Raw genomic sequence first — 27419 nt, 5'->3', positions numbered from 1 at the left:
ATGTGGACGAGGCAGGTTGCAAGCATTTTGTTTTTTTTTGCAGGCTTTTATTTAGCTTCTCTGGCTGTAATAAAATCTTGCAATCTTTCACCTAAGTATTTCCTAATATTCCCATTACAATACATTTTGGTGTGATAAGCTTTACTAGATGGAGGACCCAGCATCAGCTCCCATCAAGGGATCTCTTCATCGGACATGTTTTTGTCACCCGTTGAATGTTTTTTCTTTTTGTTGATCTATGGTTGAATGCATGAATTTGTGCGGGTCCCTTGACTTTAATTCAGAAATAGAATCTTCACAGACATTTTTCACGTCCTTTTTTAATTATATGTAATAGGTATTTCACATATGTATGTTTATTTTATCTACCTATGTATTTCACAAATTCTCGAAGGTGGCACTGCTGAGAAAAAATACCGAAAACTTATTAAAAAATATATTGATCTCTATCATTACAAAAGTGATTTATTTTTTCCTACATTTCATATTCTTTTTTCATTTCATCTCATAATTGGATGAGTCATCTCAACATCATTATCATGACGACCTCGGTGGCGTAGTGGTAAAGTTGCCTCTGAACTGAGAGGTCCCGGGTGCGATCCCCGGTCGGATCATGATGGAAAATTATGGTTTTTTGATTGGCCCGGGTCTTGGATGTTTATCTACATATGTATTTGTTATAAAATATAGTATCGTTGAGTTATTATCCCATACTATAGCATGCTAGCACGCAAACCACAACACCACCGAGCTATTCTACATAAAATGAGAGAGATGAGGGAAACAGACAGAGACGTCAACATATTGACTAACTACTCACATATAAAACTTAATAGTACTCTACTCCTGCGTACAGTCGACTGCATATCAAACTACCTTGCATGGAACTCTATGCCTGTACATATTCGGCAATGATTACCAAAACTAATTGCAGCTACCCCAACCCTTGAATGTGGGCGACTTTACGTACAGTTGACTGTACAAAAGTGCAGTAATCAATATGGTTTGGTAAGAGAGAGATACAAGCACTACATCCCTGCTGAAATGCCTAGACCAGGCGTTATGAAAATGTCCAGTTCGGCGATAACGTCTCCTCGTGACTTTGCATCCCTAGTAATATAACCTGATCCAGGCTTACTTTAACGTTTTCCCTCCAAATTGGTGCGGCTGCATTTATGGTTTGATATTTCGCCACTGACAAGAATAATACGAATGGTGTAGTAGACAAGGCGATGGTTCAGCTATGTCGAAGTCTGAGGGTTCGAAACTGTGTTTCAGTCAATCACAGAGAGGAAATTACCCTGCATCACTAAGCTTGGGTAATCTTCTCTCTGTGATCTTTTTTCACAAAAACACGTAACTACTTAGTGGGTGAACTAGCTGTTACCCGCATGTATTTCACTTCTAAATGAAAAATTAAAATATTATTAAATAAACAACTTCATATCTCTCGTTAAAAAATTAAGTTTCATTTAAACTTTCACTACAATAAAAACGCATTCAAAATTCGATTATTAGATTATTATTTTTCATTATAACTACAATTTTTTCTTTAAAATGTCATCAAACATGACAAAATTCTATAAAAACTTATTCATATTTTACCCCATCATGCAACCATATTTTCAAAGGGCATAGCTAGATAACAATAAAAACAGCAAAATTTTATCAAGAACTGAAAATCAATATCTTAAATCGCTCTGAGTCCGGTACTGAGACTAGGGAAGCATGAGTAGTGAGGTGTTGTGTAGTTCTCAAAATTCTCTATAGTGCTCTCTTGTGGCAGAGATGACAATTCGCTCTGAAAAAACTGCACTTTCGTTTTTAGTAGTGGGTACTAGTACTAGGGTAACTAAGGTTTCAGGATAACACCTAACCTGGATCAGAGATGGCGTTGTTAGTTCTTTGAAAAATACATTATAGTCACGAACGCGGTGGGTGAGAGGAACAATAAGTACTACAATATAATAAATATATTTGCCTTCATTGAAAAAATATCTTTCAAAACTTTTGTAACTAAGCTTTTCAACACAATAAATATTACAAGGAGTCGGCGGAGCATGGATGTCCTAATACCATGGAATTAATAGGTACTCCGTACTTAAAAAATCCATGCATAATACCAAAACAATATTCATATAGTGAATATTAATTAAACATATAAGTACCGCAGATATTATAACATTACATTGAAGATAAGTACCATTTTAATTGGATTGAAATATTAATTTCTATTCAAATTCTCATGAATACCACATTCAAGAGAAAATGAAATTATGCCTAAAGGAAATTATAATTCACATTTCAAAATTCTTAAATGATCTCTCGCTAATCGTAAATGGACACGTTCAAACCACTTTATTTTCAAACCATAAAGTTACTATCCATTAAATCAAATCAATATTTTAAGACCAGATAATATTACTAAGGTAGCATGAGCAGTGAGGTGACGAGTGGCGATGTCAAAGTTCAGGTGCACCACTAGGGCCATAATATCCGGGCCAACGTTTCAACGTCGATATGGTTTGGCTAAATGCAAGTTTTGGCCACTAAATAGATAATCCTTACATATTATAAAACAAAGTCCTCTACCGCGTTTGTTCGCGATAAACTCAAAAACTATTGCACGGATTTCCATTCAGTTTACCAATAGATAGTGTGATTCCTGAGGAAGGTTTAGGTGTATAATTTGTAATGTTTTTACCCAGGCGAAGCCGGAACGGGCCACTAGTAAAATATAGAAGTTTTGACTGACGATGTTATTTTCTCATAATATTAGATACATTATATACATTATTATAGGACGGGTCATAGTGTCAGTATCTTTGATGAGATGGGAATCTTCTATCTCTTTACCTTTGATGCAGTCTTTTCTGTACGTTGAATTAATGGAAACCTATTGCGTTTCTAAGATCACACGTAATATCTTTTGTGTCACCCACAATTGAGCTTCCGCGATCCAAACGCAAAAACCTGTAGTTCCCAGCTATTACCTACACTACAAGACAGTTTGTTTATTGTCATAACCACGTTATAACGATATGCTATGCTGAACATGACGCAACTTTTTTCGATGAAACTTACTTTATTTTGCATTTATTTTAATTCGCGTTACTAATCGAAATCGAATTGTATATTTTTAAAGTACCTAATGATGACGACCCATCGGTGATTATAGAACGGTGAGTGGATTATTATTACCTAATATAACATAATTAATACCTAATTAGAAAAATGTATTTTTATCTACGTTTTCTATCTAAGAGTTTTTTAAGTTAGGAAATAGTCCAATTGCTCATTATAATATAGGTAAATGCCAAATCATCTTGACCTTATCCCACTTATGTGGGGAAGGTATAGTATGTAAGTTCCTTCCATTTCGTTTTGTCATTTGCTATATCCATTGATACTCCTTTCTTGTTCATACACTCTATACTTGATACACTCTGTACATTTCTTCTTAGGTTAGATCTTCCTCTATTCCTGGAAACTTTTACTTCCATATTTATTTAATGTCCTTTAGAAATGATGAAAAATAATTTCAAATAAAATAATTACTCTATTTTTTATCGTTGTGTGTTTCCGGTTTCCTTCGCGCTGTGATGGCTTGAAGTTCATTAAATTTTAAAATTCGGCTGTGATTTTGCGACCAGCTCCGCTTCCTTGTTATATGCATGACCCTTGTTTGGGAATACTGTTGTTGCCGTTAGGCTGCCGTCATTTATAGTTTCTTACCCCACAAGTTTTATAATCTCTCGTACGACATCCATATGGATATGGACGTCGTACGTAATGATACGGCTCGTACAACAAGCCCACCATACAATACACAGATTTAGATTTGGTTTGATTGCCGGGTGGATTATAACTATTTATGAAATTATTAATAAATGCAAACATAGATATAACAACGAGTTTGATTGCTATTTTAAAAAATACCTTATCTATATACTTATTAATCAAATCACGAAAGCAAATAAGAAACTTCCTACGATATCTGTAACGTTTACCTGTGTATTCTACAATCATGTCGACATGTTTGGTATACAGTTATGTCCTTTACTTCAGTTGCAGTGCAGTGCAATTGTATGTTATTTAAAATGTAAATTTTTTCGCTAAGGCATAATCTCGCAGAGATATAAATTTCAGCTAAGTGCGTAAATTTCGAAGCATTTCTGTATTATTAGCACATTCATATCTATTCATTTTATAATTGTTAGGTTTTTATCAGGACAATTAGTTATTCAATTCAATGTAAATGTGTTTGTAGATAAATAAGTATAGGTTGTTTTAGGGCAATTAAAGTTGTTGTCAAGGCTAAGGAAATACAATATAACAAATTGATTAATAGTAGGTATGTTAATCTATCTGCATTGCTGTAATAAATGACAGCCTTATTTGCCATATAGCGGAATACCTGAAGCAGAGCAGCACTATAAATATCGAATTGAAGAGAAGGATTCAGGTTACATCACTGTCAGGTAGTTAATTGCGATTTTGGGATCGAAACGACAACGACAGGTGTGCTATAATGAGTAACATGCTTTATATAACTTTAACTCACTTTCACATCTTTATAGTTGGCGACGATCTCCGAGGCGAAAGTGTTATTGCCGATGATAGGTTTGTTCTTCACACTGGGGAAGATGATGCCGCCCTTGCGGCTGGCGGGGCGCGGGCTAGTGGGCGCTGCGCCGGCGCCGCTCGGGGTCACTGTTACTGTGGCGCTCGAGCTCGACCCGCTCGGACTGCGTGCGACATAACCATTAGTCTCCTTACACACCTACTCCTTATCAACTACAATACATCCTAGCATTATGGAAATCGCACAGTCGCTATAACGCTATATCGCTACTACGCTTGCAAATAACAATCGCTTATGCAGAATTCGTAAAGAAAGATGTCACCTGTTGCTGAATGTGGACGAGGGCGGGATTGTGGTGGCCGCGGCGGTGCTGGTGCTGGGTTCCGTCGACGGCTCCTCCACGCGGTACCGGCTCGGCGCGTATTCCACCAGCCTGTCGATCGTGGGGTCCAAAAGTAATTCCGCCGGGACTGGGCGCTGCGCTAATGTTGCCACGTCGTCTTCTTGTTTCTTCAGCCTCTTTTCTACCATATCGAGGTTTTCTATGATCAAGTTCGTCTTTACTCTTAAGTCGTTGTGAATCTGTCCGATAGCGCGTTCTTGGCGTTGTGTTTGTGTAAGCAACTCATCGGACTTTGGTACTAAATCATCTACAGAACTCTTTGTACCCACAACTACGTCCCAGACCTCATCCATTTTTTCAGAGACGCTCATCATCGGGATGATTTTATTTACGAGTGTGTCTATTTTGCTCGCCTTCGAGACTGGTGCTTGTGTACTCGTAGTCGTCCGGTTCTTGAAGATAGTGTTGACATTGATGGAAGCAGATTCCGGTTCTACGATTGCAGCATGTACGTCTGCCATCATGTAAAGCACTTTTCCTAAGTTTTCAGAAACTAAATTAATATGGAACTGTAATTTACGATCTACTGTTGACATTGATGTTCGTAACTGGTCCACTTCTTTCGTAATTTCATTGATCACCTCGGAGTTTAAACCTTTCGCGATCTCAATCACATTTAAATTAATAGGTTTCTTTTCACTCGCCTCCGCGTTGATATCATCTACTGGTAAGAAGTTATTGTCTATTTGATTTTTTAGTCCTACTAATTTCGAATCAATGTCCGATACTTTTTGGTCGAGAGATTCTAATTTCATGTCGAGTATTTGCGAATTACTTATGCTTAATCGCTTTTCTTTTTGTCTTCTGGTTGTGTGTTCCGTGTAACTTTCTTCGTCGTCATTGAGATGACTGAAAAGTTTGAAGTCGAGATTACCGAGCTTAGAGATTATGGCGTCAGTTTTATGAATATTGTCGTTGACTCTTGAGTCTAGAGCCTCTACTCTCCTCATTAGATGTTCAACTGCTTTATCTAGATTTTCTATTCTTTGAAGTTTTGTTTCCAACGTACTGACTATTACTTCAAACACGTTGAATATGTACTGCTCCCTGTAACAAATAAACATAGTTTTGTAGTTTATTTTTATTATAAAATGATAGATGTCCTTCTACTTAAGTTTTACAGAAAAAAGAACTAAAGTGAATTTATACATTACTTTAGCTACTGACATTGGCACGACAACGTACTTTTGGTACCTTAGTTAGCTTTGTTAGAAGCATGTTATGCAATGCAATAAAGCGATAGAAACCAGATACGTGTGGCTCGCGTACGTGCCTTCGATTTCGCGACGAACATACCGCAGCTGAGCTGGTATGTAAACACCATACTAAGTACATATATGTATTGAATTTGTTTGGAAATCAATATTTTGTACTATTACTGACTCCCGGAAGTCGTAGAAAGTACCCTACCTATCTATGTATGCTTAAGATACTTAGGTTACTTCTACTCGTGTACCAAATTACATAAAATTGTAGGTGAATTTTTGGTACTTGGTAAAAATTGCCGGGAATAACCTATTTTCATGAAATTATTTCTAATTAGAAAGTGTGTGATTAAATAAAAGTTGATTTTTTGAGAGCGAAGCCCCGGGCAACATCTAGTGAATTTATAAAAGGCAGGCAATTTATAAAACAAAGTCCACAACCGCGCGTCTGTATGTATGTTCGCGATAAAGTCAAAAACTACTGCACAGTTTTCATGCGGTTTTCACCAATAGATAGAGTGATTCCTGAGGAAGGTTTAGGCGTATAATTTATAATATGTTTTACCCGAGTGAAGTCGAAACGGGCCGCTAGTAAATAATTAAAAAGGTATAACTTAAATCCAATGAGATAAATGAAGTAAAACAACAACATAGATATTTACCATGCAACATAGAAATAGTAATCCTCGCGGAATATATAGATAGGTATATATTCCGCAAGGATTACTAATTCTATGTCGGAATATATAGGATAAGTATCCTGTCGCGGATATCGAACGGGGAGGGGGAAAGGGACAAACAGCATAAACAGCCTTGATAGCTAATAGGCAACAACAGCATTCTCAAACTGGGTTTACGTGAGGCAGGCGGCCTGTCGTCACAGTCGATTAACAGACAAAAATAGTTTTCGCTCATTGTTTGACAAATATCACTAAACACGGATGTCTGTTGTGAAGTAATTGCAACATTAAACTTTACGTCGTCGTTATAACGACCATAAGAAATATTACTTAGTTACATGAGTTGTAAAAAAAACAATCGACGGCGTTCCACCGAGCCATCTGTCACCATAAATAGTACCGCATGATACTTACCACATAACGTAGGTCAGTATTCTGTAACACTTTCGCTTACTTTCGCCTAGTTGAATTAAAGTTAAATGATAATATTGGTCTGACTACGATTTGGTAACAAAGGTGTGAGCGTTGCAATCGAACTGGCGATACAATAAAAGACCCTGATCCAGATTCGTAAGAGCACATTTATGATGGATTAGCCTTCCATACGAGGGGGGAAATGTAACTTTCTCATGTGTACAGTACACGTTTCAAATACGAAATAAAATTATGTGTACAGTTTTGATAATGTATTAATTACTGATAATGATTTTGCCTTATTTAAAAAAAAATTAAAGCTGTTCTTTTTCTGTCAGTCAACCGACGTGTGATCAAGAGAAAGCAACGGGAAGTGGTAGATATATAGATAGATAAAAAACTTTATTTGTATTAGAACAATATACACATTATAACACAATTGAAACACAAATACACGCATACACGTGCAAAAAGTTTATTGTTTTGGAAGTTGATTACAAATGATCATTATTTTTTAGATTATAATCACTAAAAATAGCATAAAACAAAGTCGCTTCCCGCTGTCTGTCTGTCCCTTAAATAAATTAATTATACACAGTTCTAGTTATAATATCGTAAAAAATACAATTAGGCGCGTCGCGTCTGACCAAATATAGTATTAATATAGATAATATTCAAGCAGAAAGGTGGCTATACAAGCACTGTAAAAAAGTGAAACATTTAAAGCCTTGATTTAAAGCATTGATAGATAATTAGATGAGGGCTGTCTACAGGTCTAAATCAATATTAAGTTATAATATGTTATGGGTGTACAAATATATTTTTTTCTTTCATTCATATCCACCTATAGCAATGTAAATACTTGTGTGATACGAATACAACATTGTTCAGTACAAAGAAATTAGCTATCATTATGACTTAATGTTGTGTACTAGGTAGTTGCGGAATTTAAAAATAACCTCGTATTGTTCCCACCTTGTTTTTTTGTGTTACATAAGAAGATTAAGACCGCGCCGTCACAACATAAGCGATGTTACAGACATGTGGCTTGGGAAATAAAGAGATGAGCTTTAGAATATCGCCCCGTTTTCTTAGTTGGCAGTCCATTAATTATGAAGATGGTCTCAAAATCTTCATTTCGGAGGACGGGTGCTGGAGAACAAAGTTTCGAGAAAGTAATATTATCATTCGGTACTAGTACGTTACTTTGATACAATATACCTTGATGCAGAGAACATACCTTTGTAGGATAAAAATAGTTTAGATAAGGTAGTCGCAGTTGCTATTTGTATTGAACAATTCGCCTTCGTTCTTGACTTTATCGCGAATATCGAGATCGGCAATTATCCGTATTGACAATAGTGTTAAAACTAGGTAGTAAAAACAGTTGCCGCCCTAATTTTTAAAAGAGGTATATACTTAAAATACTTAAAGCTACATTAGCAACCACGGGAAAAAAGTACATATTTGAAAACAGTAACAAATTATATTTTGTCCTACAATATTATTAAAGAGACTAAACAAAATATCCAGTATACAAAATAAGTCGTGTCAAATGTTCACATTTATTTCATTGTTCACTCCGGAATAATTATAAAATAAATACGTCTGACAACTTTCTTAATAAGAGATTATTAATAGGAACATAATGATAAGAATGTAGATGTTAAAGATGATAGAGAACTAATTTGTAAATAGCAAAAATAACTTTCTATGCGTTTATAACGAGTGTAAATTGAGCGAGTAATCGGTGTATCGGATACCGATCGTATCTTCAGCGATGTGTAAAATTGTTCGGCAGACCGTGAGGCGAGTGCTCTGTGGACTTATTATACAGAATTAAAATTATATTAGCTATGCCTCTTTTCTTCGTCGTGTGAGTTTTCCACGGGATTAGTACCTACGTTTGTCGGCTGGAATAAGGTACCTATCTCTTTCTCCATACTTCTAACTATTCGTAATATTTTTTTAACACTAAACAATTTCAGTGCATCGTTTAAAACATTTAAACGATGCACATTCAAATTTGACTTACGATTTTGAAATCTGGCTTATGCATTTTATATTGGAGAAATTAAAAGACTTTTTACGTTTTACTAACATTAATTTCTTTAGAAACAGCATTGTCATCAATTAAATCTGCTCAAATTGGTGCATAGTAAAAAACAATACCTAAGAATTTATTTTAGCATATAGCAAAGGTGTGTCGTAAGTTGCATAGATCAGTTTATTGTAGTACTTTATATAGTAAGTTGTTATTTCTTGTTTGATCTAAAATGTTTTATTAAGCGTAAAAACGTTTTGTAATCAGCTTGACGCGAATTAACTAACTGCTATTATTAGAACCGGATTGTTGCATTCGTAGAGGTACCTGTCTTGGATTTAACTATTATAGGTATTATAGAAACACACTGACGAGAGTCAATTTCTTGACTTAGGAAATGGACTGGAGTATGACAGGGAACAGAGCTTTATCAAGGATAAATCCGCCGACTTCTAAAGATGAAAAATGGTAAGGATGATAGTACTTGAATGGGATGAGTTATCGAATAGCACAGTACCAATATTTGTCACAGATATAACCAGCGAATCTAGCGATAAGCGATTTCCACGTAGAAAATTCGAATTTGACACTGAATATCATTTTCGCTTTGCATTATCTGTTTCACATAGGCAACGCTTAGCGGACACCAGACACGGGCGCAACATTCAAGTACATGAACTAAACAAATGCACAATATCTGCATACAATATTTTTTACCGGTCAACCTGGTATCAGTCAAGTGACACAATATTGCAAAACCTGAAGGCGACCGCTCCTTCACGTAATCTCAAAATCTCGCATAACATACATTGCTCGCTTCACATTAGCACGACGTATGAGTAACAGTCTTGTTTTGTTAATGGATGTGTGCTATACCGGTAGATTGACAGCGCAAAATAACAACCACAAGGCAGAATAACATAGATATAGTGATTACATAAGTAAGGTAAGTAGGTATGTTTTGTTTATCTAATGATTTATATCTTTCCATCTTGACAGTAATAAGACAACTGTAACAATTTTATTAAGGCTTTTTCTAGACACAGAACAAATCACTATAACAAATAACGGAAAGTATCATACGTAGCTTGCGGTTATATAAATAGGCGATTTTAAAGAATTCATAAGTTTATGTAATACATCTAAATAAGTTTTTCATAAAAGTGACATTTTTGACACAAGTTTTTATTGTTGTCAGAGAGATCTTATTGCATTCAGTGCGGGACAAAACAATCATATTCGAGCAGTATACATATTTAAGTAGTTCCCTCGTCGGAAGCCGCTCCGTTTACATCCTAAGGTATGTATAACAACCCCAGCGTGGCAGCATCTGCATGGGTTGCCACTGGCAGTCGATATAAGTTGGTGAAATCGTGACTAAAATTATAATATTACAACATATTTATTTAACAGTTTCGACTATAAATGATAAAATAGGGCCAAATTATAATATTTTTTTAATTTCGATGATTCCGATAAACATCGATCTAGTTTCGATGATCAAATAATGAATTCATGATTAGGTTAACTGTTATACATAGATTTGTTAATAAATTGGTCAGGGTTAAGCAGAAAGTCACAACCCTTTTGGAGGATTGTTCAATGTTTGTTTAGTGATTTTTTGAGCTTGAGCTCCTAAAGGAAGAAACTGAAAAAACACTCAGATGGGACTTTATTTGTTGAATTTTGAATAGGTATATCGAAAAAGTTTGATCATAACCATCGCTTCATGAGAATTATATTTATCACGACAGTTATACCTCATACTGTACCTATTTGGTATATGTTTTAACGAAGATATTGAGATTATGCTCGTACAAGGTTTATAAGTACCTATCTAATAGATTCAAAAGTCACAAGTAATATGATCTTTCTAGGAATACTATTAGGTATGGTAATCTGGTAGCATAAGAAAAATAAATAAATAAATATATTAGGACAAACCACACAGATTGAGCCAGCCCCAAAGTAAGTTCGAGACTTGTGTTATGGGATACTAACTCAACGATACTATATTTTATAACAAATACATATATAGATAAACATCCAAGATCCGAGCCAATCAGAAAAAGATAATTTTCCATTATGACTCGACCGGGGATCGAACCCGGGACCTATCGGTCCAGTGGCAAGAACTTTATCACTGCGCCACCGAGGTCGTCAATGAAAAAAAGTAATCCATATTTCCACACTAATATTATATTAGTGCGAAAGTCTGTTTGTCTGTATATCATGCTATCACAGCTATACCACTGGACAGATTTTGATGAAATTTGCAGTATAAAAAACTGGGACACGAGAATTTTGTATTTTGGAGATATCGTCATTTTAGGAACATTATTTATCGTAGTAGACTATGGTAGTGTATATGGGCGAGGTTGATTGACATCTCACAGAGAAAGGTGGTTACGTCATATTTTTAATTATAGGCGTTCGAAAATGAGTCGTCACTTATGGAGCGATGTACAGTCAACATCATAAACAAACATAAAATATTATCATCTCTTGATCTTTAGGTGATTCTTTATGCACTACTAGCTTTTGATCGCGTCATCGTCGGCATCAATTTTTCGCGGAACCTGTATGATTTCCCGGTAAAAGTTTTCGGGAAATCGCTCGGATGATCTCTCTCTATATCTGTACGAAATGGAGAATGATATTCTTGATATGATGACATATCCTTCACCGTACTCCTAACCATCTCATCATCTCTCTCACCTGAACCATTTCCTCCCGGTTTCTTTTTCAGTCGTAGACCTTCGGAGCGTCGGAGCTATTTCATATATTTTCTTAAAGTTAAGTTTTTGATTTCGTATAGAACAGCCGATTTATTTTTCGGGGTTGCGGGTTTTTTAGTATCATGGACTGAACATCTAGACAAGAGGATGTAGCTGTAGTATAAAAGTTGTTTCATATTATAATATTATTTTGAGTCGATGTTATTTTTATACTATTTTTAGAAAATAATTTTTGAAATCGAAAACATATTCAAATTAGTATTTATGGGATCGCAAATATTATTTCACAAAATTTCATTAGCTTTCTAGATCTCTGCTGACTGTACTAAAATATTCAATGTTGCAATTATTTTAACGCAACTAACTAAAGAATAAACCGTGAAAACGTATTTTTTTAACTCAGAGATTATCTAATAGTTATAGTGGGTTGCACGAGTCAATATTGACATTAACTTTAATCTGCGCAGATGAACGAAAAGTACGCCATTTTATTGAAACAACGGCGGCGCGCAGGTTCAAGTTAACGTCAAACAAAAAGAATGGGTTGCACCAGACTAGGTGCAACTCATTCTTTAATCTTCTATATTACAACACACTTGAAACCTTTGTGTTATCTTCCTATCTCACTCCTATCTATTTATGAGGTTTATAAAACACTAGCCGTCCGTCCGTGTGGAATCACATATCTATTGGTAAAAACCGTACCCTATAAAAATTATATCTATAGTCCATAGTTTTGAAGTATGACAGACAGACATTTATGCTAATCATGTTAGGTTATGTGTTAGGTATTGTTGTTAAATTCGTGGAAGTAATCATTGTGTGTAATTTTATATTCTGAGGTGCCTTGCTAAGGCCTATGCAGACCCAATGCGTATCCTTCTTGGCAATAATATAGTCGACCGTCAGTCATATTTTTAAAATTAATTTAACAACTCATGTCTAGTTGAAATTAATTTTGAAAACATTCCAAATAATTTATGTTTTCTTTGTTCGTTTGGAACTTGTCAAGTTTTTATTTGATGATTTAGATTTTTTTTGATCAGTGATTAAATTTAGTAGGAAATCTAGTTTTTTATTGTAGATCGCGTGCAAGTATGACGACGATTTACGGTAGATGACAAAAAATCAAATATAATAAAGCAGACATTTGCGTGCTAAACTTTCTAAATAGATACAATAATTTATTGCGCGTCCTTGCGCGCGCATAACAAACAACGGCGACGCAATACTGTTATTTTACTAATATAAAACCTATAATCATCCGGGTCTTGACGTGTGAAGGTGATTTTAAAAGATCTGTCTTGCCTATCACACGAGTCCGTTTTGCAAGACTTGTTGATATCATATTCCCTTTATGCGGTTGCTAAACTAATAGTGAAAACAATAAAGGGTGATTCTCAGAGCATTTCGAAGTCGCGCTGTCTGTCATTACAATTTTTCAAATTTTAACAAAGTCAAATTTAGTTTTTCTGTCTGACTTTATAATAATTAATGCGTGGTAATTTTGGAAATGATTCCTTCCTTAAGAAAATTGATGGATCTTAATGACGGCCGCAGCGGTTGAAACGCTCTGCGAAATACTAAATAGAATGTGACAGCGATTTCTGCGGTCCCCGCGCAGATTTTAATAGAGAATAGGGACCTTTCTCTCTGTTCCCAGTTGCGTTCGGGGGTGTGACGTCAGGAGTAGTACTGGTCAGTGATACTGTAATACTAACATTACAGCTGAACTAATCGAATCCAATATTAGGTAATTATAATATGTTAATATTAATTTTGACTATATCATAATTTGCATAGACAAAATTAGTACTTTATGTGATATTTTATCATTTCATAGATCATAGACTAGCAATTGCTAGTTAGAATCTATGAAATAATAAATTTATGTTTCCGTACAAGAATAATTAGAATTATGTATGTATATTACATATATCATAATGCACAATATGTCATCATCATTAAAGTAGCAATAAAATCATTGATATCTTAATGTCCATGAATTGAGTTAGTTTGAACATCAGTTAATATTATGTCTGTGTCAGTTTCGGGTTACCATATTTACTTTCCCGTCGTTTATGTGATTTATTTTATATAGCAGCCTATAATTGCCTACGGACTAGAGTTTCAGCCATGAAGCAAAAACATATACTTAGACCTATATAGTTTGTAGTTTGAATTATCTCCTTCCACGCCTATCATTAAATCGGTTCAGTGCTTTAGAAGTGAAAATCAGAATGGAAAATGTTGCATCTGAGTGTTCTATTCTAACATTAAAAAAGGCTAACGTGCCACTCCGTTGTTTTCCTTTGGACATTGACGTGCGTCGACGTACATCGAATCTCCGTAAGTTCATTTAGGTTTTTTGCCGTCGACGTATGTGAAAACAACGGAGCACGACTAACCAAAGGTGTCGCGCCCTATTTTCCCAATTTCTTTGTAAAAAAACCCTGTGTTTTTTAGAATAATCAGGGAAAATAATGGGCGTTTGCCATCTATAGGCGTGGCGCCATTTTTTTAACAACTAGTTAGGACCTTGGCTGGGAACTGTTTGAAACGAGCCGAATATCCGGCGGCTGGCTCAGCGACAATGGAGCGTTATCGTCTATTATCAACCATCATCAATCACTCTAAAATATATGGCTACTTTATAACCCTTTGTTTTTTAATGATGTTACTTTTGTTGGTGGCAGAAATTGTGAGAGTAAACTGTTGTCAAGGCTTCCAATAGCATTTTGAAGCATGCTTCTGTGAGTACACAATGGACCTTGGAATGGATTTGGAGTGACTCTGTTCTACACTTCGCTCGCCAGTAAAAAAACAGTTTGCTTGGAAAACATTTGAGTATGTTATGTGATTGAGTAGCAGTAGTATATAGTTGTGCCTGTTTTCTTATAAGTAACTGCTTCTAGAGTCCAGATTAGTTTAACGTCTAGTAGGTCTAATAAGTCCAATTTGCAATTCTAGTCTATTTAGTCAACTTATGATTCACATGTTTTTGAATAATATCTAAATACCCCAACGTAAAATTGTTTTTATCATAATAATATTTATCTAAGAAAAAATATAATAGGTTTTGTTTATGGAATACATCAGGAACTATTTCTAAATTGGTAGTCAAATTGGAAGACGTCGTATTTGCGTGTTTAAAGTATGATATGCTTCTAAGGTGATGCATTCAAAGCTCCGATTGATCAATAACGGTCGAGGTTAAAGTTGTTTACGTAGGTTATTACTACTAATAATGATGTGGAGTAACAGTTACACTAATACCACTTGACTGTCTGCATTCAACAATATAGTTTTACGATCGTTATTGGCGAATTTTGAGGTTTTGCAAACAATATTTTGGGTGTGTTGCGTGTATAGGCAATAACCATTAGTTTTGATGTTGATCTTTTAGTTTATAAAACCAGTATCAAGTACTTGTACTGGTAGGTTGTTACCATTACATCAACTGTCTTGAAATCTTGATCCAGTTTTCGATAACGCTGAATTAGGTAGGGGTAATACCTGAAACAAAGAAATATTAAAATGAAATAAATGATTTTGTTCATTTATGAAATAATTAACTTTAACGTGTTCAGACAACCGCACGTCATATTACTCTGCACGGATCTCTATGCTATAGTAATAGCGGCGAATTAGCAATGAATTTTGATAGGATGATACGCGACAGGTGTACTTACCTAGTTAGTCACAGAGCCCTCGTATTATCAATATTGCAGGTCAAACAAGACCTTGCCAAGAACAAATATTTCAAATTGTTACTGTGTACTTAATTACATGCCACAAGACGTATTATGAGGCTGATTAAACTGTTGCTGTTTGTTTTATGATGACAAGTTAGATTAGATCAGAGTAATAAAGTGCAACGTAATAATGAACTGAACAAAGTGAGAACCAAAAGCAAAATCAAAAGCATATTTTTAAAATTAGACCGTCATTTTTTTATGTCTTTCGTTAATATTCACACAAATAACGATAATAAATAAATATTAAATACTTATTTAGGATCGATTTTCGCTGAGTAAAAACGCTGCCTCCCCTATTATGCCCGAGGAAAATTTTCAAAGTACTTTTCAAAAGGTTTTCCGTAGTGCGTCGACGACCATCTTTCAAAAGGCTAGGCTAAGGATTCCCAAAGGCTTTGGCGAGTTATGGGGATAGAGAAGCAAGTGACATTTTTCAGGAAAGCGGCAAGTAGAAATTCATAGTCTTTGCTAATATATATGTATATACTTAGATAACCATATAAATGTGTTAGAAAATTCGATGAAACGTGAAATATCTCAAAATGGGTTATATGTTATTATTTCATGCCAAAATGGTGGAATTATTTATATGACAGGAAAAGTAATAGCTGGAAAACATACGTCATCTTTATTTACCTACTTGCTGCATTTTAGGATCATAGTCTGAAATGAAGAGCTCAGAAGAGCGCAAAGTGAGAGCCGCGACTACAACGGGCCTGTCTTATACTTGTCAATTGCGCAATATACAATTTAAGACATAGAGATATTTTAATACACTGCAATAAAACACAAACCAATTTGTTCTAAATGTTCATTCTTACGATACAAGTTTGCTAAGTCTACTTTTTATCGCGAACAAAAAGAAAGAAAAGAATTTGAATATTTTGTCTGCAACGTAATAAATTCTATTTACGAAATTTTCTGTTATGTTAGAAATCGAAATGACTAGACAAAGTATTTTTATTTTAGTTTCAAGCAAATTACCTGTATATAATTCTGCGATCTCATGGATATGATAATTACATGATATATATCAATGTTTGTAAGTATCCTTTCAACAAAAATATAAAAAGGACGCATACATATGACTCAGCCATCTATCTACTCACAACATAATATAAATGTGTTGTAGTTGATATGATCATACAAGCAGAAATGGAATGACGTGAATTCTAACAATAAAGTGAGTCTAATTAATTACTGCACATATTTGATTGAGTGTAATGTCATTATATTTTTTTTTAATGATAACCAATCTAATGAGTTTTGCTGTCGTGAGAACTGGGGCTTCGGAACAGCCGCGGCGTGTCACAGCACGCCATATCGCAACAAACGCACAAATTGTAAACAAAAAACCACCATTCACCATATTAGATATCATTTAACTATATAATGCGTCTGTTTAGGTACATACCTGTTGGTATGCAAATCTTTTCTTGAAATATACAAACGAAATGAAGAGACTCAAATCAAGTCGTAAGAGCTGACACAGGGAAACAAACCCTAAATTTAAGTAACTACATAATAAATAAAGCGAATTTTATGCAAGCCTCGATTGACTTGCACTTGACAGGGTGTACTTTTTTATGTAGTTGTAAGTACTGTTTCTAAATCTTATCGTCTGTGGCCAATGTTAAATCGTTTAATCAGTAATCGGTTTCAGTATAGTATAGTTTGTGGTTTTAGATACGAATCCAATTTCTGTAATCTCAACAGATTGGGCGATAGTGGTTAGAGCAATGGCGGCGTCGCTGTAGGTAACGCTGAGATAGCTATCTTTGTCGTGCATTGCATTGCACTGTCATGCACATGACACGCGTGACATTAATTAGAACATTTTTTTACCAAATCACGACTGCAACCGTCTGATGGTGTGGTGCAACTTAATACGTTAGACGTCGTCAGTCACTTTTTCAAATTAGACATTCTTCCTTTCATGTGGAGTGGAGCATGGTCAGTTTTATAAGGCTCCGTCTTCGTTTTGTACGAAATTTAAGATAGGATAGTGGCCGGGATTGAACCAAATGCTTGCATAGTGCGCTTGAGGGTCAAATATGTGTTACTAACATAAACATGACAGCGTAAGATTTCAAGATGGGTTTATTATTTTTGGAATAAATGTTTGTTAGCATATTAGCCAACGGTCACCTCTGTTACCTTCTGGTTGTTTGGACATTGATTAGCGAGTGCTGGTTAAGTATTACGGTGTCGTGCGTAACAGCTGGCGTCTTATATCTGACTGTTCAATATCACGATTCTACCTGTAGCGATCATCGGAAGGCCAAGATAACGTCGATTCAACTTTGTACACGATTTTTTCCTCAGTTATTTTACACTGATTGATTTAATATTCGCTGGAAAATAATCGATTGATATAATTATTTTGTAGTGTCCGACCGAAGATTGATTTATTTACTAGCCGAAGCTGATCATTGAAGCCGAACTATCAGCCTATGTCGTATTACCAAAGACCTTGAAATAAGTCCTTAAAGAAATTAAATATTAGGGCGATTGGGGGATAATTTTTATTGATGTTGTCTAGACTTATTTGTAAAATAAAAATACATCTTTTTGTACCTACTCAATTGTAATCACTGAGCAATGGATTGGTGATGCGAAGACATACACACAACATATTATAGTAACTGAAATGATCTGCCATATACTACAAGACATCACACACACATAAGTGGACTGGTTTGTTTTGTGAAATAATATTCGATGTCAATGAAAGGTGTCTTTGAAGCTCAGAATGGGTATGTTGAGTAAGAAAAAATTACCGCAACAGGTACTTATGAAATGTAAATGTAAATTATAGAAAACAATAATCACTAAACAATAGATTTGTGTATTATTATACCTAATTAATTATGACATTCATTTTTTACAAGCTTTTATTTAGAATCACCTGTCCCGTAGTCTGCCTGTAATCAAATATTGCAAGTTGATTTCTCCCACTTCCATTGACCTACAGAGTTGATATTTCCCACGTCGTGACCTGATCCTTGGTACATACCAAGGATCGGCTCTCAGCGAGTGAACATCTCAACGGTTTACAGCACCTGACGGATTTTTGTCAGGTATTAAATGCCACAAGATTTATCTGACGAAAATGACATTTTTGTAAAAAAATATTGTTAATAAACAAATTACTCAAACTTAAATAGACAATAAAATGTACAACATTTTTTGAAGTGTTACTTTAAGTTACACAGTAGTACAAAATGTTTGTTGTCTAACTTATTTAAATGGCCATATTTATTTGATATCTCTTGTAATAATTCCCAATAATAACATAAGTAATAATATACTTATTGGAGTACTTATTTTAAGTTACGCAGTATTGGCTTTAAATCAGTTTCCTTTTACTTCACGCATAATGTCTAACCATTGGCCAGCCGGTTAACATAACCACTGGCTGCTATGCTACCCTGCCATCGACCTGGACGGTATACACTAGACCAGTTTATTTCGTAATAAACCAAAGCTAGTATTCACATATTTTGTGCCTATATTTCGTTCGATTGTTCGCAGTGCACAAAGCGTGTTTTTTTTTAACTCCCAATATTAGTTTAGTTTCATAAATCATGTAGGAAATAACGTGGAACATTACCACCCGGGCAACTCATCTACGTATATCGCCTTCTATGTAAATCTACGTATAGCCATGCCAGTGCTAATCGATGCTACTATCAATAGAATATTGATAATAACTTCGACACTAAAAAAGAAAAAGAACATTTTATTGTCTAGGCGAACTTTCGCTTCCGTCCAATTTTAATTTAAAAATTGTTCGTGTGTTAATAAGATTGCTTGCAAATTATACAGTGTAATTTAGTTGGTTCTATCTTATATTCAATCCCACCGATCCAATAATCAAAATATCGATAGTACCGATAGTATTGATAGAATAGCGATTATCAATAATTTCGATACTAACGCAATGCAAGTCTTGTCCATTTTAAGCTGTAGATTTTAAGTTATCGATAAACCTATAGATATTGTTATTGAGTTCCAACGTCGCCCATCGATAGTGGAAGTATCAATATAACGGCATGACAGGCTCTTAGAAAGGTTTTTTTAATTTCAGAAGTAGGTTAAAATGGTAACAGAGAAATATAGGGTATGCGCGTATATACAACTATCGGTACTTAAAATTATCTTTCTACATTTTAACTATTTTTTTTAATAATTCAAGTGCGTTTGATTTAATCCAGCTAGATGGGAAGCGAAGATTGAGTCCAGGTTGCTACACACAAGTTCAAAAAATGCCTATTTGCTCGAGAGCCTTGCCAGTTTTCTAGTCAGTGCACTACCAGTGCGCGTCGAGAAAGTTTCTGACTGTAAATAATTAAGAATCCTTCGCAGTTGACTGTCAGAGTGCCTAATTTTTATGTCTTCGGCCAAATCACAATCGTTTGTAAGCAAGGCTCAAATAGCGGCATTTAAAAGTTAATCAAGAAAGTGAGTTTCTCTAAAGAGAATTTGTTGTCTTCTTTTAAAAGAAAACATCATCATCATCATTTAGGATGATGAATAGAGAAAACTCTTTTCAATCACTGCATTCAAAAGTTAAGTACCTAGAGGTTACTATCATGTTTTTTCCATAGAAAATATATGGCTTAGATTTTGGGTAGGGATAAAAAATATCAAGGGTGGTATGGAAGTGGACGCAACTGTGATTTACCAAGGAGTACACCATTTCTATTTTTTATGATAATTTTCTACAATTTTTATGAGCTCCACAGTAAGTGCACCCTGCAAAAGCGGTAAATGGTCAAGTTGAGAAGAAGAATCTTATATTTGTTTAGTTTTCGAATATTACGTAAATTAGGTATACCTAATAATAGTATTATATATTTTGTATACCAAGTACCTGTAATCTAAATATATAAAAGAACAAACCGAATGACTGACTGACTGACATATCAATGTACAGCCTAAACCGCTAGATCTAGAAACTTCAAATTTGGCAAGTAGGTTCCTTATGTGGCCTAGGGGTGCACTAAGAAAGGATTTTTCAAAATTTACCCTCTAAGGGGGTGAAAGGTTGTTCCAAAGTTCGTATGGGGAAACCAGATTAGTTAATTTGTTTTGCTTGAAACTTTACAGGATTACTTCTATTAATAAATGAGTAAATACGGGTCTCCGGATTTTTCAAAAATGTACCCCTTAATGGGGGAAAAGGGGCTAATAAAGTCAAATATCAACATGGGTATTGTTTGTACGGTTTTTCGGATCGCTGATTACGAATAACACAACGTATTTGAAATCTAACGTGGTGGAAGTGAAATACCATCATCCCTATTAGGGTGGATTATATCAAAGCGCGTTGCAGCGTTGCGCGCATTACGTCGTCCATCTTACAGCAGACGAGGTGGCCCTTCGAGGTCAATTCTCCAAGGCCAATAAGATCGTGTGATTTGACCCTGCTAGACTTTTTCTATATTATAAACCTATTTTATACGACTGTATCTCTTACGGTGTAGACAGAGCAAAGACACATCACGCGGGCGAAGCCGCGGGCAACGTCTGTATGTATGTCTGTCTGTCTGTCACTAGACTATATCTCATGAACCGCGATAGCTAAATAGTAGAAATTACTTATTACTTTTTATAGTAATTAACAGTAAATAGAATAAATAGTAAATAGAAAAAATGATTAATTTATGTTTGTGGTTAATAAAAAACTAGGACGTAAAACGCCATGGAAAATGGGACGGCACGTGTTGCAGAAAGCGGGAGTGGGAGTCGGAGCGGGAAATGGGAAGGAGACATGTGTAGAGAGACACGAATGGGTAACGGGACGGGACACATTGCGAAAAACATGATGGCACATAACATGTAGGAAACGGTACGGGATATCTACAATTCTACATTACATAGCAGGAAGCGGACAAGTTGGACAAGTTTGCGGGACGAGACACACAGCGGGAAACGGGAAATTGAACTAAAGATGAGAAAAAATGCGAATTTGAATCATATATTATAGATTACCAGTTTTACAGAGTATGCGATAAAATTACTGAGATTTTGCTATGAAATACACGCGGGCGAAGCCGCGGGCAAAAGCTAATATATCAATAAAGCGATAAATAGTGATGTTAATGTACTCGGTCTGAAAATAGAAAGTTGTCTCTGGGCTTCGTTGTTGCAAACTGGTATACTTATAGGTAATGTTTTGTCTGCAGTATCCCTAAATGGTTCAGTTCAGGCCTTTTGCCACACACCGGCAGGTATACCTTCATTGCCTACATATTATGTCACTGATTACAACATTACTTACATTAAAATGATTTATCTTATCTCTGACATGACACGAAGAATGAAACTCCTGATCTACATGTCGATGTTAAAAAATTAGTGGGCAAATAGCAGTCGGATTTCCGATACGCCAGGTATTTTTATGTCATAGTCAGTGTCATGCGTGCAAATACTCGTATGGGTGACGTAATACGTTACATCAGGGCAGTAGGTACAATTATTGGAGTCGAGCGAGTTCGATCAGTGGTAACCAAGTCACTAATCAGAGCAGCGGACTAGTTTCCCAACCACCTCACGTTGCTCATTCGACATGAGGCTCCTGATTAATGAGACATAAACATGTGTCGGAAATCAGATAAAAACCTGTTTCTTATACTATCTATAATTTAATGCAAATAAAACACGCGTTGAATTCAAAAGAATAAAGACGAACAGGTACACCTACTCTAGTCGAATTATTATTACATCCTGCCTTCTTTGTTAGCAATCTTTCAAAACACCAAAAATATCACAGACTTTTTGGTGCTTTCCGAAATTTTTTTTGTACATTACTATTAATAGATATAATATTGTGTTCTATCCATATGAGCACCCGATTGGAGCGAGTTTTTTATTTATATTAATTTAAATAAAAGTAAGGAAACATTGAATGTTTATAACTAAAAAAAAATAACATTTTAGTACTGGTGACAAATGACACCATGAAAGTACCGTATTGGTACTAATTACAAAACATATGTTAATGCTAGTTCATGTAAATTTTAAGCTGTTTAATATGAATATTCATACACAATACTCTTGATTTTACAATCAAAAATATATATTATGCCAATATCGAATATAAAATTAACTAAACATATACACTTAAGCTATTTGTTAAAATTAAAAATTAAAACTAAAATAATAAATATTAAATTAATTTCAATAAAAAATTTACACTTAAAATTAAAATTGCCAAAATATATAAATTGCATACATGATAACAAAATGACAACCGTTACATGTAATATTATTTTAATATTATGAATGTAATTGAAATGTGGCGACGAAACAAAAGTTACGCGCTCAAGAACCGTAATCAAAGCAAAGTATAAAGACGAGACACAGAGGGAAGTGAAAGGAAATAACACCCTACAAGTGGGACTATTGAGGTAAGCACCTAAGGCAATGCAAGTATAAACTTTATAACAAATTCAAATGGAAGGTTTTTTGTAAACAATTATGTGAACATTACCTTACCATCACTTATCATACGAGTGGTCATCTAAGGTGGCATTCGCGATTGGAGCAACTCTCAGATACATTCTATACATATGTTACGGCAACCGTGTATGGATATTTCGAAATAGCTGTAGGACCCAGATGGATAAAATCGATCAATATCGACTTGCCAACTACTGTTTAAGTATAATTAAGGGTTGGCAACTTTTGGATATGTAATTATTCCGATAATTTCAACTACATACTTGATTAGAGAGACAGACGCGGCCGGGTATTAAGGTGTGTTAAGTTAAAGTAAAATTAATCAAATATACAACAGATTATACAATGTTAAATCACGAAATATTTTCGCCAAGTTATTGCTCGTTAATTTGGTCATGCATCCAATCGCGGTATCTAATAATTTCAATAAATTTAAAATGCTTATGAACTGAGCATAGTTAAGATTCCACCTTACTGGGAAAATATATGATTTAGGTATTCCGTTCAAACTGACTGTCCCATATTTTGATAACCATTCAAAATTTCATCCGTAAATACGAATGTAAGTTTCTTTGTTACTTTACAATTTATGAATAAATGGAAAATTATTTAACACGTTGAACGCCATGACGGACACCGTGTGTCTGCCATGTACTTTTCGCCGGGAGCCACACCAATAAATCAAAAGTTGTTGAAAAATCATCGAGGAGTTTTTTTGCAAATATAGTAAGGAAATAACAAAATAATTATGGACAACTTACAAAAACACGTATTTCGTAATTATTTTCCGAATAACCAAATGTCAGACAGCAGTGTCCGTCACGGCCCAGTCAAACGTTCAGCCGTATGTTGTCGCGCGGGGGCCGCGCGGGTCCCGCTGTCGGCTCCCCCCGCGCCACGCCGTCTGCGCACCCGCGGGTTCCAATGCGACGCTTTGCTCGTTCATTTGCCACTGCGATCGCGTGAGAGTAGGTGATGTCGTATTTTTATAAAATTAGGGTTCCGTTGCACGTGTAATTGTTATTATTACCCACTATGGAAGAATTTGAAAATTTTGAAGTGACACAAGAAGATTTAGATGAAATCGAGAACATTGAAATAAGCCTCTTGAATTTAAGTTTTCACATTTCTTCTGAAGATGAGGAGATTGATCTATTGCAGCCTCCTAAACGTCGACGCCGCCGCATTATTTGCTCAGAAAGTGAGGCAAGTGATTCAGAAAATATTTTACCTGACATGGTCAGTCAAACCCATAGCAATGAATGGGGACCTCGTAAAGGGAAACAAAGGCGTTTGATTCCTTTCACCGACATTTCTGGGCCAACATTTTCTGTTCGTTCAACAATGCAAAATAAGTCTCCAGCTGATTTCTTTTCGCTTTTCGTTTCTGATGACTTGATAAATTTTATTGTTTCTGCTACTAACAAATTCGCAATAGAACAAATAACCAAGAACCCAGAAGCTTCTGCTGGTGCACGAATAAAACAGTGGGTTCCAACAAATTTTTATGAGATAAAAAAATTCTTTGGCTTGCTTCTTTTCATGGGTGTGGTCAAGCTTCCAAAATTATCAGATTATTGGTCTAAGGATGAAGTTATCGGCCATCCTTTTCCCAGAACTATTATGTCACGTAACCGCTTTGAAATTTTGCTTCGCATGATGCATTTTTCTGAAAATGACGATGAACACAAATCCGACCGCCTTCATCGTGTAAGAAATTTGATGAATATTTTGAATGTCTCTTTTCGCCAGCATTTCATTGCAAATGAAGATATTTGCATCGATGAGAGTATGGTGCCTTTTCGTGGTAGAATTATATTCAGACAGTACAACAAAAATAAACGTCATAAGTATGGTATCAAATTATTTAAATTGTGCTCAGTTCCTGGATATACCCATAAAATTAATGTTTATGCTGGTAAAAACGATGTTACAAACACGTCACCTACAAACGTCGTTATGGATTTATGTGAAGACTATATTAACAGGGGGCATACTTTACACACTGATAATTGGTATACTAGTATTGATTTAGCACGAAGACTTTTAGATAAACAAACACATCTTGTTGGGACCATTAGGAAAAATAGACGGGGGCTTCCTAAAAAAGTTATAAGCACCAAACTCAAGAGGGGTCATTATTACGCTGAAGACAGTAGAGATGGAATAACTGTATTAAAGTGGAAGGATAAGCGCGATGTTCTTGTATTATCCACGAAGCACTCGGTGCGCTTCGTAGAGATTACAAAACGCGGAAAAGTTTTGAGGAAGCCACAAATCGTGTTGGAATATAACAAGGCTAAAGGAGGTGTCGATTTAGCAGACCAGATGGCTTCTTATTCGACCCCATTGCGCAAATCAATAAGATGGTACAAAAAAATTGCAGTGGATATGCTTCTGAATATAGCTCTCATCAATAGTCATATTATTTACCGGTCAGTAAATAAAAGAAAAATAAATATAGTACAATACAGAATTGCTATTTTAAAATCTTTTTGTAGTACACAACAATCAGGTGAACCAACGACTTCAAGACAAAAAAGAAAGAAACATGTATTGGAAAAATTTGACGGACCATCCAGAAAAACGAGACGAAACTGTGGAGAATGTTACAAGATGAATGTCAAAAATATGGGTCGTCTAGAAGCACGCAATAAGACCAAAAAAGTGAACACCTTTTGTAGCGTTTGTCCTGGAAATCCAGTTTTGTGCAATATCTGTTTTTTTAAAGTACACGTTTAGATTTCTTTTACTTTTTCTAAAAGGATATGTCATTTTTTAATTTACCGGCTCTTATACAGTACAGTTTTATTAAGGCATAGGTTTTAGATTGATTTGATAGTTCGCTCTGATGTTTGAGAAGTTCATTACGAGCATTATTTTATAAAAATGTGATTAAAATTGATCTCTGGTTTAAATAAATATAATTTAAAATATAAAATATTATTACCTACTTTATTTAATTTATATATTTTCAAAGAGTTTATATATCTCTGTGAACTCTTCTTAGCTGCGCACTTCCTTATAAAAGTGGCTTCTTTATTAAATACTACCTACTGAACCCATTAATTTATATGGTACGTACTTGACGCTAGTAAAATAATTCTAAAGACAACACATCATAACGCCCAAAAAATATATCTTTGTATATTATATAATAGTGTCAAAAACGATTAACATTTGAGTAGTCATTTTTAGAACTGACATTTTCAAAAGCCCAGAAATTCTAAGTCCTTTTTAGTTTTCTTTTGCCAAGTAACCTGTTTGTACTATGAGGCCGCGCGGATCACTTTCCTTAGTAAAAACAGTCAAAACGCTGTCCGTCGGCCGTCTAGAAGGTTTTGAAGTTATCGCGGGCATGCGGACACACCTTGTCCGACGCGGCTCCCTGGACCCGACATACTGGCGGTCACATGGTGTCCGCCGTGGCTCAATGAGCTAACCATGTTTATCTGTCATGGCGTTCAACGTGTTAATTAAGTAACCAAGATTCATACGTTATGCTCATGTATTTATGTACTCGTTAAACCATATTGAGATTTCGATTTAAATCTATTTATTATTCATAGTTTTATCTTACGAATATTAAAAAAATCGATTTTTTTTAAAATAAGTATTATCCGATTAAGTATATAGTAACTTTCTGTTCGCCTTGGACGTGGATGTCTCGAGGAGACTAATGGTGAAGAAATTAATGGTGTGCTTTTTAAGCTAACCCTTGGCTTTGGCGCGTTACAGCTCTGGATTCATCCGGGAACTCGCGAAGATCACCGACAGTCAGAAATTGTTGACGTTCCTCAATAAATTATTTCATAAAATCATGGCTGATGATTATACTATGTAAAGTTAACAGTGCATTAACCTACCCAAAATCGTAGAAAATTCGCTCCTATGACCAGTGCACAGAGTTCCTAATGACATTATGCGATTGATTGTCATATATTGGTATAACAGCTTAATTTTATTTATTTCAATGTTAATGTACTTTTTATGTGCAACTATTTACTCTAGAACGCAACAACTATATCGCCACCGCCATACGTGACATTTATGAGCTATGTAGTACACAATCTCCTTAAGTTAGCAAATTATATATTTTCTGTACCATCAATATCAATTTGTAGA

At 35.2% G+C, this 27419-nt stretch overlaps 1 protein-coding gene across 1 annotated transcript in view; it reads right to left on the bottom strand.

Moving 5' to 3' along the window:
- LOC128682950 (uncharacterized protein) overlaps nucleotides 1-27419 on the bottom strand; it is a 76984-nt gene that overhangs the window by 8779 nt on the left and 40786 nt on the right. The window contains exons 2-3 of the mRNA XM_053768029.2: nucleotides 4908-6035; nucleotides 4565-4748 (exon numbers count right to left, since the gene is read on the bottom strand). Of these exons, the coding sequence (XP_053624004.1) occupies nucleotides 4565-4748; nucleotides 4908-6035 (1312 nt within the window). The remainder of the gene's footprint in view (nucleotides 1-4564; nucleotides 4749-4907; nucleotides 6036-27419) is intronic.

Source organism: Plodia interpunctella, chromosome Z, assembly GCF_027563975.2.
Source record: "Plodia interpunctella isolate USDA-ARS_2022_Savannah chromosome Z, ilPloInte3.2, whole genome shotgun sequence".
Classification (NCBI taxonomy): domain Eukaryota; kingdom Metazoa; phylum Arthropoda; class Insecta; order Lepidoptera; family Pyralidae; genus Plodia; species Plodia interpunctella.
This window is presented reverse-complemented; position numbering and strand designations above follow the sequence as displayed.